Below are 15960 nucleotides of genomic sequence, written 5' to 3' on the forward strand. Positions count from 1 at the left end.
CTCCCCGTTTGTGCTTCCATGAGCGTGCGCTCTCTCTCTCTCTCTCTCTGTCAAATAAATAATACATAAATAAATAAAAGAATTCTCTAACTCTGCTCCTCTATTTTACTTCAAGGGACTTCCATAACATCAAGATTATTCTAACTGATGATAATATCCTTAGGAAACAATGTTGACACCTGCTTCAGACTAAATATCTGTATACTTCCAAAATTCATAAGCTGAAACCGAATCCCCAATGGGATAGTATTTGGGGGTGGGGCCTTTACGAGGTGATTAAGTCATGAGTGTGGAACACTCATGAACAGAATTAATACCCTCATCAAAGAAGCCGCAGAAAACCCCCTTACCACCTCTGCCATGTGAGGTTATGGCAAGAAGATAGCCATCCACGAACCAAGAAGCCGATGTCATCAGAAAGGAAAAAGGAGATTGGCATATGACAAGGGAAAATGGTATGCCAAAACGGGGACAAATGGAAATGTGTACGAGCAAGTTGGCAGAAAGAGTTAACTAGGGAGAATGAAGGCCATAAATACCAGCCAAAAAAATCTGAAGTTTCTCTAGGTCAGGGGTTCCCATCTCTAACTGCCATTAATTCTAGTTAACTGCAATGTGCAGCCATAGTTAAGAATCACAGTGTGGACACTAAAGAACCTCTGAAGGTTTTTTAGTAGGCAAGAACAGATTAAAATTTCTTCTAGGATCACACTTTTATTAACTCAAGAAGAAGAAAAGGAAAGAAGATTAAAGCTCTTAACAGTGAAATACACCACAACGTAATTCTGTCTCTAAATACTGCCTTCATTCTTTGATAGCATACAGACTAGAAAGTGCTAAGGAGCAAAAGCACTGAATAAGCAATGAAAGCAATGAATTATGAATAAACTTACTGTCTTTCACATTTAATTTACTAAGTACCTAATGATGGCTTTGGGGGTGATTTGCTGGTAAGAAACTACACTCTCCTTAGGGTTAGGCATAATTTCAGTTAAAACTTGCACCAATTAAGATTAACTTTTAGTTAAACAGCATTAAGAATCCTTGATATTGTTTACAGAATATAAAGAAAAAAATGACTCAAAGGATAGTTTCTTAATAACTTACCTGGATTCACTTTTTCTTTTTACAGTTTCTAAAAACAATGTTGAAAAACTCTTTTTAGTTTGTGGATGAATTTCATCTTCTAAATCTGGTACTCTTTTCTGAGATGCTCTTGACAATTTCCTCTCTTGTGGTTCTTCTGATCCTTTATCCTCTATTTCTGGTATTTTATTTGCTATTTCTACTTCCTTCAAAGCAATTTTATCTTCAAAGTTTAACCTAAAAAGTTGAAAGGAAGGCAAGCTGAATAAATACTCTCACAATTTGCTGAGTTTGGAGTTCTCCTGAACTCCCCTCAGTAACAATACAGACCAAATACAAAATTTTTCACAAGCCCTTTATTTAATGTCTAAAAATTCTGATTTGTAATCTTTTAAAATACACAAGGCAATTGCTCAGGAAAATTACATTTCTTATTTGTCAGTGAGAAAAAAAGAGAAAAGACCAAGAAACTCTGTAGTTTAAAGGACTCTTCTCAAACATTTAGTAAGATTTTCAATCATCTGAATAATCTTATTAAAATGTAGATTCTGAGTTAGTAGGTCTAGAATAGGGTTTGAGATTCTATATTTCTAACAAGCTGCCAGATAATGCATTGCTCTTGATCCTGAACTGCATACCACATTTTGAATAGCAAAATCTTAGAATGTATTTAACTCCTTGGCTCCAAGAATTACACAAGACACTAGACAGACATTAATTACACTCACCGCAGAAGTCCCCAGTAGCAAAGGACTTTGAATGATCTACTTTGCTTCTTAAAGGCCAAAATGAGCCCCAAGAAATAGACAATAATTCACCACAACTTATCTTCAAAATACTTATCCTTTGCTACCCTAGAAATGAGCCAATATATACCTACCACTGTAATTACAAATGACATAGAGAAAACACTCTTAGGAAGACACAGAAAACATATTATCAGAAGAAAACACTTTTTTCCATAAACTACAGAAATGTTTACCCACAAACTTCTCTGAAGTATACTTTAAGCCTTCCTTATTATATAAACTGAACCATGTTATGCTCTTCTCATGTTAATATTCCTCAATACTTATTATAAAATACATTAAAAATAAATTTAAAAATTAATTAATAAATAACTTTAAAATTTTTAAGCAGATTGATATTATTTCAGTAAATAAAAATTCACCTTTTCCTGGTTTTAAGAGAAATCTCCATACTTGAAGACAATGTATTTACTGAATTTTTTTTTTGGGCAATGGATGAAATCACATTTTGTGATACAGAAGCTTTTGCATCCAAAAGAACAAAAGGTGAACCAACTGGTAAGTGTAATTCCTTATCAGCCTCACTGTGACAATCTTTTAATTTTTTACTCGACATTTTTCTCGAGCCAGGTGTACTTTTAGAACCAATACCAGCTGTCAAAATTTGCTGATGAACTTCATGGTCCTGACCTGGAAGAAAATTATATGAAGACATTAGAAACTTAAAATAATACTATTAGAATCAAATGTGCTTTTTAAAATTCAGCAGCAATAACTAGAAATAGTTTTCAGAAGACTCACAGTTCATTTAGTTTATAATCAAAGATCTATGACTAAAATACATAAAGGCAGGGCGCCTGGGTGGCTCAGTTGTTGAGCAGCTGCCTTCAGCTCAGGCGGTGATTCCAGGGTCCTGCGATCGGGCCCCACCACCGGGCTCCCTGCTCAGCGGGAGGCCTGCTTCTCCCTCTCCCACTCCCCCTGCTTGTGTTCCCTCTCTCACTGTATCTCTCTCTGTCAAATAAATAAAATATTTTTAAAAAAATAAATAAGGGGCGACTGGATGGTTCAGCTGGTTAAGCAGCTGCCTTAGGCTCAGGTCATGTTTCCAGGATCCTGGGATTAAGCCCCAAATCGGGCACCCTGCTTAGCAGAGAGCCTGCTTTTCTCTTTCCCTTTGTCTGCTGCTCTGCTTAATTGTGCTATCTCTCTGTCAAATAAATAAATAAAAATCTTAAAAATAAATAAATAAATTATATAAGGCCTTTAAAAGTTATGATTCATGAAATTAATGAATATAAAGATGTATTTTGTCCATGCTCTGAAGTTTTGAAATAAAATTCCAAACAGAAAACTCACAATTCTACAGATAGTCAATTTACCCAAGATTTGAATAAATCTATATACAGCTAAAATAAAGAAGTAATTTTAGAGAAATCATGAGATTCAATCTTTAAAATCTAATCTAAAGACTAGATCTTTAGATCTAAGGCAGCCAGATGACCACATATTTATACACATACATACATATACAGAGACATAACAGATATGTATAGAGATATATAAAAGATTTGTATATGTGTATATATGTAAAGATATACATATAAAAATATTCTTTATACATAAAAGTTTATATACATACACATATACACATGTACATTTATATATATATATACACACATATATATAAATAAATAAAGAATATACATACTCTCTTAGGCTTATACCCTCAAATATCAAAGAAAAAGTAGAACTGTTGGGAAGTATTTATATTGATTCATACTCTGAAAAAGCAAAGATTAGGAGCACCTGAGTGGCTCAGTATCAGTTAAGCATCCAACTCTTGATTGCAGCTCAGGTCATGATTTCAGGGCGGTGAGATTGAGCCCCACGTTGGACTCCACACACAGCACAGAGTCAGCATGGGTTTCTTTCTCCCTCTGTCCCTTTCCCCGAACTCCCATGCACTCAACCTCTCTCAAATAATAAAAAATTTTTTAAAAAAGCAAAGATTAGGGGCGCGTGGGTGGCTCAGTGGGTTAAGCCGCTGCCTTCGGCTCGGGTCATGATCTCAGGGTCCTGGGATCGAGTCCCACATGGGGCTCTCTGCTCAGCAGGGAGTCTGCTTCCTCCTCTCTCTCTCTGCCTGCCTCTCTGCCTACTTGTGATTTCTCTCTGTCAAATAAATAAAATCTTTAAAAAAAATAAAAATTAAAAAAAAAGATGCTCCTCCACCATGGGAAGGAGATATTCCCAAATGTTTAAAAAAAAAAAAAAAAAAGCAAAGATTAAAAATTTTAAATACAATCAAAAAGGAGCTTGTGAAGGTTATAGAACAAGAGAGTATACTCAGTTTTCTCTGTTTTTCCCACCAAATACAAGTAAGCTAATAGTACATATCCATCAAATAACAATAAGAGAACTCTAAGAGCTAGAAGGAAAGAGGCATATTTGCTAGGAACCTCAAGTCTTGAGCAACAAAAGACAGTACCTTCCCTTTATCTCCCACGAATCCCTAGACTGGGTTCTAGAGAGGTGTGCAACCCTGAACCACAAACAGGGGGATAAAAAACCCTGCATTCTCCATCCAAAAGACCTGGAGAAAGGAAACACAACAGAGACATAATGGGGAACCCCAACCCCCATTCCACAAGCTGAGCCACTAAATACTCCATTCTGCAGTGGCGCTATAAGAGGAGCAAAGCCTTCAACCATGCCAGGACCCACTCCATAAGTTCTAAGTTATAGTAGTAGCAGAGGAGCAAAGTCCTAGAGTAACCTTGTCCCTCAACCAACACTGTCCCCACTTTAACAATCAAGGACAGCAGACCATATGATCCACAAAAGCTGCAAAGTAGTGAAGCCTCTGAGGTCCCCAGCCACTGCCTCACAGGTGACACTGTGAAACACGGTTAGTACTGACAACAATGAGGGTACCAGTGAGCAGTCTAATCTAAAGCAGGAAGAACATAAAAGAACACTACACCCCCATCCCCCTGTCCTCTACCCAGTGATTTAAGAAGATCCAATCCCAACAGCTTCTGACCCCAACCCTCATTTGAATGAATGAGGACATGGGGTACTCAGGAAGCACCTTCCATTCACCTGACACAGCACCAGCAAGAACTAAGGAGGGATCTCAGCAGCATTAGGAAACAAAACAGAACAAAATACCACTGCTAGGACTCTAACACTTAACTGTCACTGGAAATAAAATCCACAAAAGTGAGCAAGAACCTACACATTAAACCAAGATGAGGAAACTATATGTTATAATAAACAATTTAAATACAAATACAATTAAATACAATCAAGAGTTTCCAAAAATAATTACCAAAATGTCAAGAATACAATAAAAATGACTGCTTATACCAAAAACCAGAAATATACAACCTGAATAAGAACAATATGATCAATGGACACAAATAGACAAGATGAATCAAATGTTGAAATTATTTAATAAGAATTTTAAAGTATACATCATAAAAAATATTTTAACAATTATGAACTGACTTTCATTTGTTTCTCCTGAAACAAATGAAAAGACAAACTCTCAAAGAAACGAGTTACAAAGGAAAATCAGTTTTTTGGATTTTAGCCCATTCTTTTCAGTGTGCAGTGGATCTAATTATTATTTTAATTTAAAATTTCCTAATGACAATGATGAACAATCAAGCCACAATGAGATTACTACTTCACACCCATTAGGATGGCTATTATCACAAAACACACACATGCACCGAAAGTAACAAGTATTGGTGAAGATGAGGAGCAACTGGAACCCTTATGCAATGTTGGTAGGAATGTAAAATTACACAGCCACTACAAGGAACAGCCTAGTGGTGCCTCAAAAAATTAAATATACAATTGCCATGCAATCCAATAATTTCTTTTTGGGGTATGTATCCAAAAGAATTGAAAGCAGAGACCGCAAGAGATATCTATACACTCCCATTCACAGCAGCATTATTCATAATAGACTAAAAGTGGAAACACAAGAGCAAACACAAGCAGGGGGAGTGAAAGGCAGGGGAGAAGCAGGCTCCCTACTGAGCAGAGAGCCCAATATGGGGCTCAATCCCAGGACCCTGAGATCATGACCTGAGCCGAAGGCAGTCACTTAACCAACTGAGCCACCCAGGCGCCCCAAAAACAGACTCTTAACTACAGTGAACAAACTGATGGTGACCAGAGTGGAAGTGGGTGGGAGGATGGGGGAAACAGGTGATGGGGACTAAGGAGGGCACCTGTGAGGAGCACCGCGTGTTCTATGGAAGTGCTGAGTCACTACATTCTACACCTGAAACTAGTATTAGATGGTATGTTAACAAACCGGAAGTTAAATAAAAACTTCTTTAAAAAAGATGAAAAGCTAAGATTCTACATTTACCATTAGGATAAGACGGACTTTTTAACCAAAACAAGGTCAAAAAATATAAAAGTCACACATCTGACAATTAAAATAAAAAATCTTACTCATCATATGGTTAAAGATACCATAAACAAAATCTGTAGAAGACAAGGGATCATTTGAACACCCACGAAATCAGCCCAAAAATGTAAGAAGATATATCCAGATCTCTACAGAGTATGTCCAGCGGTTGGTTTTGAGGTATGAAGCAGGGAGCCGTGATTCTGTGAGCAGATATCGGAAGATAAACAGAAGGTGGAGGGAGCCTCTGGGATCCTGAGCTGCTGAGCACAAAAGCCTCCTGCACGGGGGACCAGGCAGAGACTCACAGACTGGTAGCAAACTGCAGGGAGAGGGTTTGGGGGCAGCCCCCAGACCGAAACCTGGAGCTGCAGGGGGGCAAGTGCAAACTGAGGGCAGCTGGCAGTTTCAGAAGCACAAAGGGCAGAGACATGCCTGAACCTGGAAGTAAAGACTGGTAATACTGCTGTGGGGCATACAACCCAGAACGCTCTGGTTTTTAGCAGCACAGACAAAAACAGAGTCAGTGTGACCTGGAGGGCTCTCTAGAGAAGAGACTGCGATCTCTCTGGTCTGAGTCAAAAGACTGGATACAGTCACTTCTGCTCTGATTCTTGGAAGAGACACAGAAAGCCGCTAGTGAAAGCGCCCAGCAAACAAAAGCCCCAAAAACCTAGTCTTCACTGAGCATCCCCCCCTGCCCACTGGAGGCAGGGCAACTCTGCCCAAACACGGTTGCCTGAGTAACAGTGTGGCAGGCCCCTCCCTCAGGAGACAGGCTAGAAGAACAAGAGGCTAACAACCCTAAGGTCCCTATAAAACAGGTGCATCTTGCTTTGGTTGTGATCAATAGTCTGGACTCTGTACATTCCCTCAACCACGCCTCAAAAGAATGACTAAGAGAAGAAACCCCCAACACAGGAAAAATTCAGGGACTGTGACCTCTGCCACAGAACTAACTGATATGGATATGAGCAAGATGTCGGAAATAGACTTCAGGGTAACAGTTATGCAGACAATAACTACAATGGAGAAAACGACTAATTCTCTAAGGGCAGAAATGAGAGCTGATTTGGCAGAACTTAAAAATGCTATCAATGAGATCCAATCTAATCTAGATACTCTAACAGTCAGGGTAAACCAGGCAGAAGAACAAATTAATGATCTAGAAGACTAACTGATAGAAAAGAAGGAACAGGAGGAGGCCTGGAACAAACAGCTTAAAATCCATGAAAACATTGAAAACAGAATTAGACAAATAAATAAAGCCATGAAACATTCCAGTGTCAAGGAATCTCAAGGCCATCTTAAGGGGAGTTAGGGGAGAGATTCCTTACGTACAGAGGGAGGAACATCAGAATAACGTCAGACCTGTCCATGGAGACCTGGCAACCCAGAAAGGGCTGGCAAGACATACTCAGGGTACTAAATGAGAAGAACATGCAGCCAAGAATACTTGATCCAGCAAGGCTGTCATTTAGAATGGATGGAGAGATAAGAGCTTCCAAGATTGGCAGAAACTGAAAGAATATGTAACCAGTAAGCTAGAGCTGTAAGAAATATTAAGGGGGGGGAGATTTTCAAGGATTATTAAGTTAAGGGGGGGTTCATATGAAAGGAGTAAGACCCCAAGAATGATACAGAAATTTACAGAGACAAGCTATAGAAACAAGGACTTCACCAGCTTAACAATGACAATAAAATCGTATCTTTCAATAATCACTCTCAACGTGAATGACGTAAATACTCCCATAAAATGGTACAGGGTCGCACACTGGATAAAAAGACAGGACCCATCCATATGCTGTCTAAAGAAGACTCATTTTGAACTTAAAGATACATCCAGACTGAAAGTGAAGGGATACAGAAGCATCTTTCATGCCAGCGGGCTTCAAAATAAAGCTGGGGTGGCAACTCTCATATCAGACAAATTAGATTTTAAGCTAAAGACCGTGGTTAGAGATACAGAAAGACACTATATCATTCTTAAATGGTATATCCAGCAAAAAGATCTAACCATTGTAAATATCTATGCCCCCAACATGGGAGTAGCCAACTGTTAACCAAAATAGAGACATATTGATAATAATACATTAATTATAGGAGCACTCAACAGTCCATTTCTCAGCAATAGACAGATCATCTAAGCAGAAAATCAACAAAGTGCTTTAAATGACACACCGGGCCAAATGGCCCTCACAGACATATACAGAACCTTCCACCCTAAAACAACAGAATACTCACTCTTCTTGAGCACACAGGCAACTTTCTCCAGAAGAGACCACATTCTGAGTCACAAATCAGGTATCAACCCATACCAAAAGACTGAGAGACTGAAATTATTCCTTGCATATTCTCAGACCACAGTGCTCTGAGACTGGAACTCAATCACAAGAAAAAGTTTGGAAAAAATTCAAACACTTGGAAGCTAAAGACCATCCTGCTTGAAATGTTTGCGTCAATCAGGAAATCAAAGAAGAACTTAAACAATTCCATGGAAACCATGGAAAACACATTGGTCCAAAACCTATGGAATATGGCAGAGGCATTCCAAAGGGGGAAATATATAGCCATCCAAGACTCACTCAAAAAAAAAAAAAAAAACAAGAAAATCCTAAATACATGAACTCTCTTTACACCTTAAAGAGCAGGAGAATCAACAACAAATTAAGCCTACCTACACACAAGAAGGGAAATAATTAAGATTAGAGCAGAGACCAATGAATTAGAAGCCAGAAATACAGTAAAACACAGAAACTAGAAGCTGGTTCTTTGAAAGAATTAATGAGATCAATAAAACCACTGGCCACACTTAATCTAAAAGAAAAGAGAAAAGGAGTCAAATTAATAAAATTATGAATGAAAGGGGAGAGATCACAACTAACACGAAGGAAACAGAAACAATTATCAGAAATTATTATCAACAGCTATATGCCAATAAATTAAGCAACCTGAAATGGATGCATTCCTAGAAACCTATAAACTACCAAGACTGAAACAGAAATTGACAACCTGAATAGACCAATAACCAGTAACGGGATTAAAACAGTGATCAAAACCCTCCCAAAGAACAAGAGTCCATGACCTCACGGATTCCCTGAGGAATTCTACCAAACATTCAAAGAAGAAATAATACCTGTTCTCCTGAAGCTGTTTCAAAAAAAAAAAAATAGAAACAGAAGGAAAGCTTCCAGACTCTTTCTATGAGGCCAGCATTACCTTGATCCCAAAAGCAGGCAAAGACCCCATCAAAATAGAGAATTTCAGACCAATATCCCTCATGAATATGGATGCCAAAATCATCAGCAAGATCCTAACTAATAGGATCCAACTGTACATTAAAATGATTATGCACCACACAACCAGGAAGGATTTACCCCTGGGATGCAAGGGTGGCTGAACATTGTGAATCAATCAATGTGAGAGAATACATAAATAAGAGAAAAGAACCACATGGTCCTCTCAACTTATGCAGAAAAAGCATTTGCAAAATACAGCATCCTTTCCTGATTAAAACTCTTCACAGTATAGGGAAAAAGGGAACATTCCTCAGTTTTATAAAATACATCTATGAAAAACCCACAGCGAATATCACTCTCAATAGGGAAATGTTGAGAGCCTTTCCCTTAAGATCAGGAACGTGCCAAGGATTCCCATTCTCGTCACTACTGTTCAACAAAGCACTAGAAGTCCTAACAACTAGTCAGACAACAAAAATAAATAAAAGGTATTCAAATGCAAAGAAGAAGTAAAACTCTCTCTCTTCACAGATGACATACTTTCTGTGGAAAACCTGAAAGACTCCACTCCCAAATTACTAGACCAAAGCAATTCTGTAATGTGGCAGCATAAAACACCAATGCACAGAAATCATCAGTTACTTTCTTATACACTAACAATGTAACTGTAAAAAGAGAAATTAGAGAACTGATTCTATTTATTATAGCACAAAAAACCGTAAGATACCTTGGAATAAACCTAACCAAAGAAGTAAAGGATCTAGGGGTTCCTGGGTAGCTCAGTGGGTTAAGCCGCTGCCTTCGGCTCAGGTCATGATCTCGGGGTCCTGGAATCGAGTCCCGCATCGGGCTCTCTGCTCAGCAGGGAGCCTGCTTCCCTCTCTCTCTCTACTGCAGATCTCTCTCTGTCAAATAAATAAATAAAATCTTAAAAAAAAAAAAAAGAAGTAAAGGATCTATACTTTAGGAACTACAGAACATTCATGAAAGAAATCGAAGAAGGCATAAAAACAAAAAACGGAGAAACATTCCATGCTCATGGATTGGAAGAATGAACATTGTTAAAATGTCTATGCTGCCCAGAGCAATCTATACTTTCAACCCCATCCTGATCAAAATACCAATGGCATTTTTCAAAGTGCTGGAACCAAAATCCTAAAATTTGTATGGAACCAGAAAAGACTCCAAATAGCCAAGGAAATGTTGAAAAGAAACACAAAGCTGGAGGAATCATGTTGCCTGACTTCAAGCTGTATTACAAAGCTGTAATCATCAAGACAGTCTACTGGCACAAAAACAGACACAGAAACCAATGGAACAAAATACAGACTACAGATATGAACCCTCAACTCTATGGTCAACTACTCTTTGAAAAGGCAGGAAAAAATATCCAAGGCAAAAAAGTCTCTTCAATAAATGGTGATGGGAGGGACGCATGGGTGGCTCAGTTGGTTAAGCAGCTGCCTTCGGCTCAGGTCATGATCCCAGCGTCCTGGGATCGAGTCCCACATCGGGCTCCTTGCTCCACGGGGAGCCTGCTTCTCCCTCTGACTCTGCCTGCCACTCTGTCTGCTTGTGCTCGCTTTCGCTCATGCTCTATCTCTGACAAATAAATAAATAAAATCTTTTTAAAAAAAAAATAAATAAATAAATGGTGATGGGAAAATGGGATAGCGATATACGAAGAATGAAACTCGACATTTTCCTATACCATACACAAAGATAAACTCTAAATGGATCAAAGACCTCAAGATGAGACACGAATCCATCAAATCCTAGAGAAGAACAAAGGCAGTAACCTCTTCAACATTGGCCATAGCAACTTCTGTTAAGACACATCTCCAAAGGCAAGGGAAACAAAAGCGAAAATGAACTTTTGGGACTTCATCAAGATAAAAAGTTTCTGCACAGCAAAGGAAACTGTCAACAAAACTAAGAGGAAACCCATGGAACGGGAGAAGATATTTGCAAATGACACTATAGACAAAGGGCTGACATCAAAGATCTATAAAGAACTTCTCAAACTCAACACCTAAAATACAAATGATCAAGTCAAAAAATGGGCAGAAGACATGAACAGTAAGTTCTCCAGAGAAGACATACAAATGGCTAACAGACACATGAAAAAACATTCATCATCATTAGCCATCAGGGAAATTAAAATCAAAACCACACCGAGACTTTTGGGTTTTCCACATATAGTATCATATCATCTGCGAAGGGCACTCCAAAACTGCTAGAACTTGTACAGGAATTCAGTAAAGTGTCAGGATATAAAATCAATGCACAGAAATCAGTTGCATTTCTCTACACCAACAACAAGACAGAAGAAAGAGAAATGAAGGAGTCAATCCCATTTACAATTACACCCAAAACCATAAGATACCTAGGAATAAACCTAACCAAAGAGGCACAGAATCTATACTCAGAAAACTCATGAAAGTACTCATGAAAGAAATTGAGCAAGACACAAAGAAATGGAAAAATGTTTCATGCTCCTGGATTGGAAGAATAAACATTGTGAAAATGTCTATGCTACCTAAAGCAATCTACACATTTAATGCAATTCCTATCAAAGTACCATCCATCTTTTTCAAAGAAATGGAACAATATATATGGAACCAGAAAAGACCTCGAATAGCCAAAGGGATATTGAAAAAGAAAGCCAACGTTGGTGGCATCACAATTCCGGACTTCAAGCTCTATTACAAAGCTGTCATCATCAAGACAGCATGGTACTGGCACAAAAACAGACACATAGATCAATGGAACAGAATAGAGAGCCCAGAAATAGACCCTCAACTCTATGGTCAACTAATCTTCGACAAAGCAGGAAAGAATGTCCAATGGAAAAAAGACAGCCTCTTCAATAAATGGTGTTGGGAAAATTGGACAGCCACATGCAGAAAAATGAAATTGGACCATTTCTTTACACCACACATGAAAATAGACTCAAAATGGATGAAGGACCTTAATGTGCGAAAGGAATCCATCAAAATCCTTGAGGAGAGCACAGGCAGCAACCTCTTCGACCTCAGCCGCAGCAACATCTTCCTAGGAACAACGCCAAAGGCAAGGGAAGCAAGGGCAAAAATGAACTATTGGGATTTCATCAAGATCAAAAGCTTTTGCACAGCAAAGGAAACAGTTCACAAAATCAAAAGACAACTGACAGAATGGGAGAAGATATTTGCAAACGACATATCAGATAAAGGACTAGTGTCCAAAATCTATAAAGAACTTAGCAAACTCAACACCCAAAGAACAAATAATCCAATCAAGAAATGGGCAGAGGACATGAACAGACATTTCTGCAAAGAAGACATCCAGATGGCCAACAGACACATGAAAAAGTGCTCCATATCACTCGGCATCAGGGAAATACAAATCAAAACCACAATGAGGTATCACCTCACACCAGTCAGAATGGCTAAAATCAACAAGTCAAGAAATGACAGATGCTGGCGAGGATGCGGAGAAAGGGGAACCCTCCTACACTGTTGGTGGGAATGCAAGCTGGTGCAGCCACTCTGGAAAACAGCATGGAGGTTCCTCAAAATGTTGAAAATAGAACTGCCCTATGACCCAGCAATTGCACTACTGGGTATTTACCCTAAAGATACAAACGTGGTGATCCAAAGGGGCACGTGCACCCGAATGTTTATAGCAGCAATGTCCACAATAGCCAAACTATGGAAAGAACCTAGATGTCCTTCAACAGATGAATGGATCAAGAAGATGTGGTATATATACACAATGGAATACTATGCAGCCATCCAAAGAAATGAAATCTTGCCATTTGCGACAACGTGGATGGAACCAGAGCGTATCATGCTTAGCGAAATAAGTCAAGCGGAGAAAGACAACTATCATATGATCTCCCTGATATGAGGAAGTGGTGATGCAACATGGGGGCTTAAGTGGGTAGGAGAAGAATCAATGAAACAAGATGGGATTGGGAGGGAGACAAACCATAAGTGACTCTTAATCTCACAAAACAAACTGAGGGTTGCTGGGGGGAGGGGTGTTGGGAGAAGGGGGGTGGGGTTATGGACATTGGGGAGGGTATGTGCTTTGGTGAGTGCTGTGAAGTGTGTAAACTTGGCAATTCACAGACCTGTACCCCTGGAGATAAAAATATATGTTTATAAAAAATAAAAAATTTAAATAAATAAGTAAATAAATAAAATTAAAAAAAAAAAAAAACACACAGAGATACTACCTTACACCAGTCAGAATAGCAAAAATTGACACGGCAAGAAACGAGAGGCTGTGGAGAAAGGGGACCCCCTCCTACACTGTTGAAAGGAATGCAAGTTGGTAGAGCCCCTTTGGAAAATGTGTGGAGATGCCTCAAAAAGTTAAAAATAGAGCTACCCTATGACCCAGCAATTGCACTACTGGGAATTTACCCCAAAGATACAGATGTAGGGAAAAGAAGGGTCATATGCACCCCAATGTTCATAGGGGCAATGTCCCCAGTAGCTAAACTACAGAAAGAGCTGAGATGCCCTTCAACAAATAAATGGATAAAGATGTGGTCCATATATACAATGGAATATTACTCAGCCATCAGAAAGGACAGATAGCAACTTCTGCATCAACATGGATGGGACTAGAGGAGATTATGTTGAGTGAAATAAGTCAAGCAGAGAAAGTCAATTATCATATGGTTTCACTTATCTGTGGAACATAAGGAGTACCACAGAAGACATTAGGAGAAGGAAGGGAAAAATGAAAGGAAGGAAATCAGAGGGGGAGACAAAACATGAGAGATGGGACTCTGGGAAACAAACTGAAAGTTTTAGAGGGGAGAGGGAAGGTGGATGGGTTAGCTCAGTGATGGGTATTATTAAGGAGGGCACATATTTCATGGAGCACTGGGTATTTTACAAGAACAATGAATAATGGAACACAACATCAAAAGCTAATGATGTACTGTATAGTGACTAACATAACAAAATAAAAATTAAATTTTAAAAATGTAAATAAACTTTTCAAAGTAACAGCACATATGACTAATTAAAGGAAATGAACAGGGCGCCTGGGTGGCTCAGTGGTTTGGGCCGCTGCCTTCGGCTCAGGTCACGATCTCAGGGTCCTGGGATCAAGTCCCATATCGGGCTCTCTGCTCAGCAGGGAGCCTGCTTCCCTCTCTCTCTCTGCCTGCCTCTCTCTCCATCTACTTGTCATCTCTCTCTGTCAAATAAATAAATAAAATCTAAAAAAAAAAAAAAAAAAAAAAAAAGGAAATGAACAAAAAAAGAGAGGAAAAGAACACTACCTATGTGTATACAAACATTGAAATCATGTTGTATACTTGAAGCTAACATAATGTTACAAGTCATTTATACCTCAGTTTAAAAAAAATGCTCACGAAGCCCATGGAGAGGGGTGCCTGGGTGGTTCAGTGGTTAAGCCTCTGCCTTTGGCTCAGGTCATTATCTCAGGGTCCTGGGATCGAGCCCCCTCATCAGGCTCTTTGCTCAGTGGGGAGCCTGCTTCCCTCTCTCTCTGCCTGCCTCTCTGCCTACTTGTGATCTCTCTTTGTCAAATAAATAAAATCTTGGCGTGGGGGGATGAAGCCCATGGAGGGCCATGTGAAAAGCAATTAAGGCTTCCTGCTCACATCCAGCCCCATGTGAGTCATCTTGGAACTATATCCTTAACCCCTCAAGCCCTCAGATGACTGCAACACTGGCCAACATCTTGACCACCACCTCATGAAAGACTGCAAACAAAAACCATCCAATTACTAAGCTGCTTCTCAATTCCTGATCCACAGAAATTATGTGAGATAATATTTATTATTTGTTAAAAAAAAAAAGCCAAATCTATTTGAAAATTCTTAAAACTATAGCCCTATAATAATTCTTAATGTCTCTTACTGTATCCTAATAATCAATGTTCTTACCACTAAAACAAAGAAACAAATATTCAAATAAAGTTTATTATTCATGTGAAAAAAAAAACAAACACTACCTACTTTGCCTAGGCTAACCCATGAATTTGTCACCCAAGCCAACACATGCAACACTTTCAGCACCTCCTTTTAAATATGTCTAAGTAAATAATATCCATGGGGATGCCACCAACCTGATCTGCTGTCAACTTCACTTGGAACAGAGGCTTCTTTCTTCCTTAAAGAAACTGGAACTGAATTCAGATGAGATTTCTGGCATTCAGCCTAAAAGATATATAACATTAGAGCAATTAAAAATTAGTAATTCTGATTAAATACAATTGTTTTTAAATTGGAAAAAAAAGTATTTAAAAACAATAAACCAGGGCGCCTGGGTGGCTCAGTGGGTTAAGCCGCTGCCTTTGGCTCAGGTCATGATCTCGGGGTCCTGGGATCGAGTCCCGCATCAGGCTCTCTGCTCAGCAGGGAGCCTGCTTCCCTCTCTCTCTCTCTGCCTGCCTCTCCATCTACTTGTGATTTCTGTCAAAAAAA

At 38.9% G+C, this 15960-nt stretch overlaps 1 protein-coding gene across 3 annotated transcripts in view; it reads right to left on the bottom strand.

Annotated features, from left to right (window-relative positions):
- The window catches only part of CENPC (centromere protein C), a 111981-nt gene that overhangs the window by 60443 nt on the left and 35578 nt on the right, over positions 1-15960 (bottom strand). For all 3 annotated transcript variants that reach the window (XM_059384747.1, XM_059384757.1, XM_059384741.1), the window contains 3 exons: positions 15603-15693; positions 2258-2525; positions 1108-1323 (listed from right to left, as the gene is read on the bottom strand). In XM_059384747.1, coding sequence (XP_059240730.1) covers positions 1108-1323; positions 2258-2525; positions 15603-15693 — 575 coding nt within the window. The remainder of the gene's footprint in view (positions 1-1107; positions 1324-2257; positions 2526-15602; positions 15694-15960) is intronic.

The sequence above is a fragment of the Mustela nigripes genome, chromosome 1, assembly GCF_022355385.1.
Source record: "Mustela nigripes isolate SB6536 chromosome 1, MUSNIG.SB6536, whole genome shotgun sequence".
In the NCBI taxonomy this organism is placed as follows: Eukaryota; Metazoa; Chordata; class Mammalia; order Carnivora; family Mustelidae; genus Mustela; species Mustela nigripes.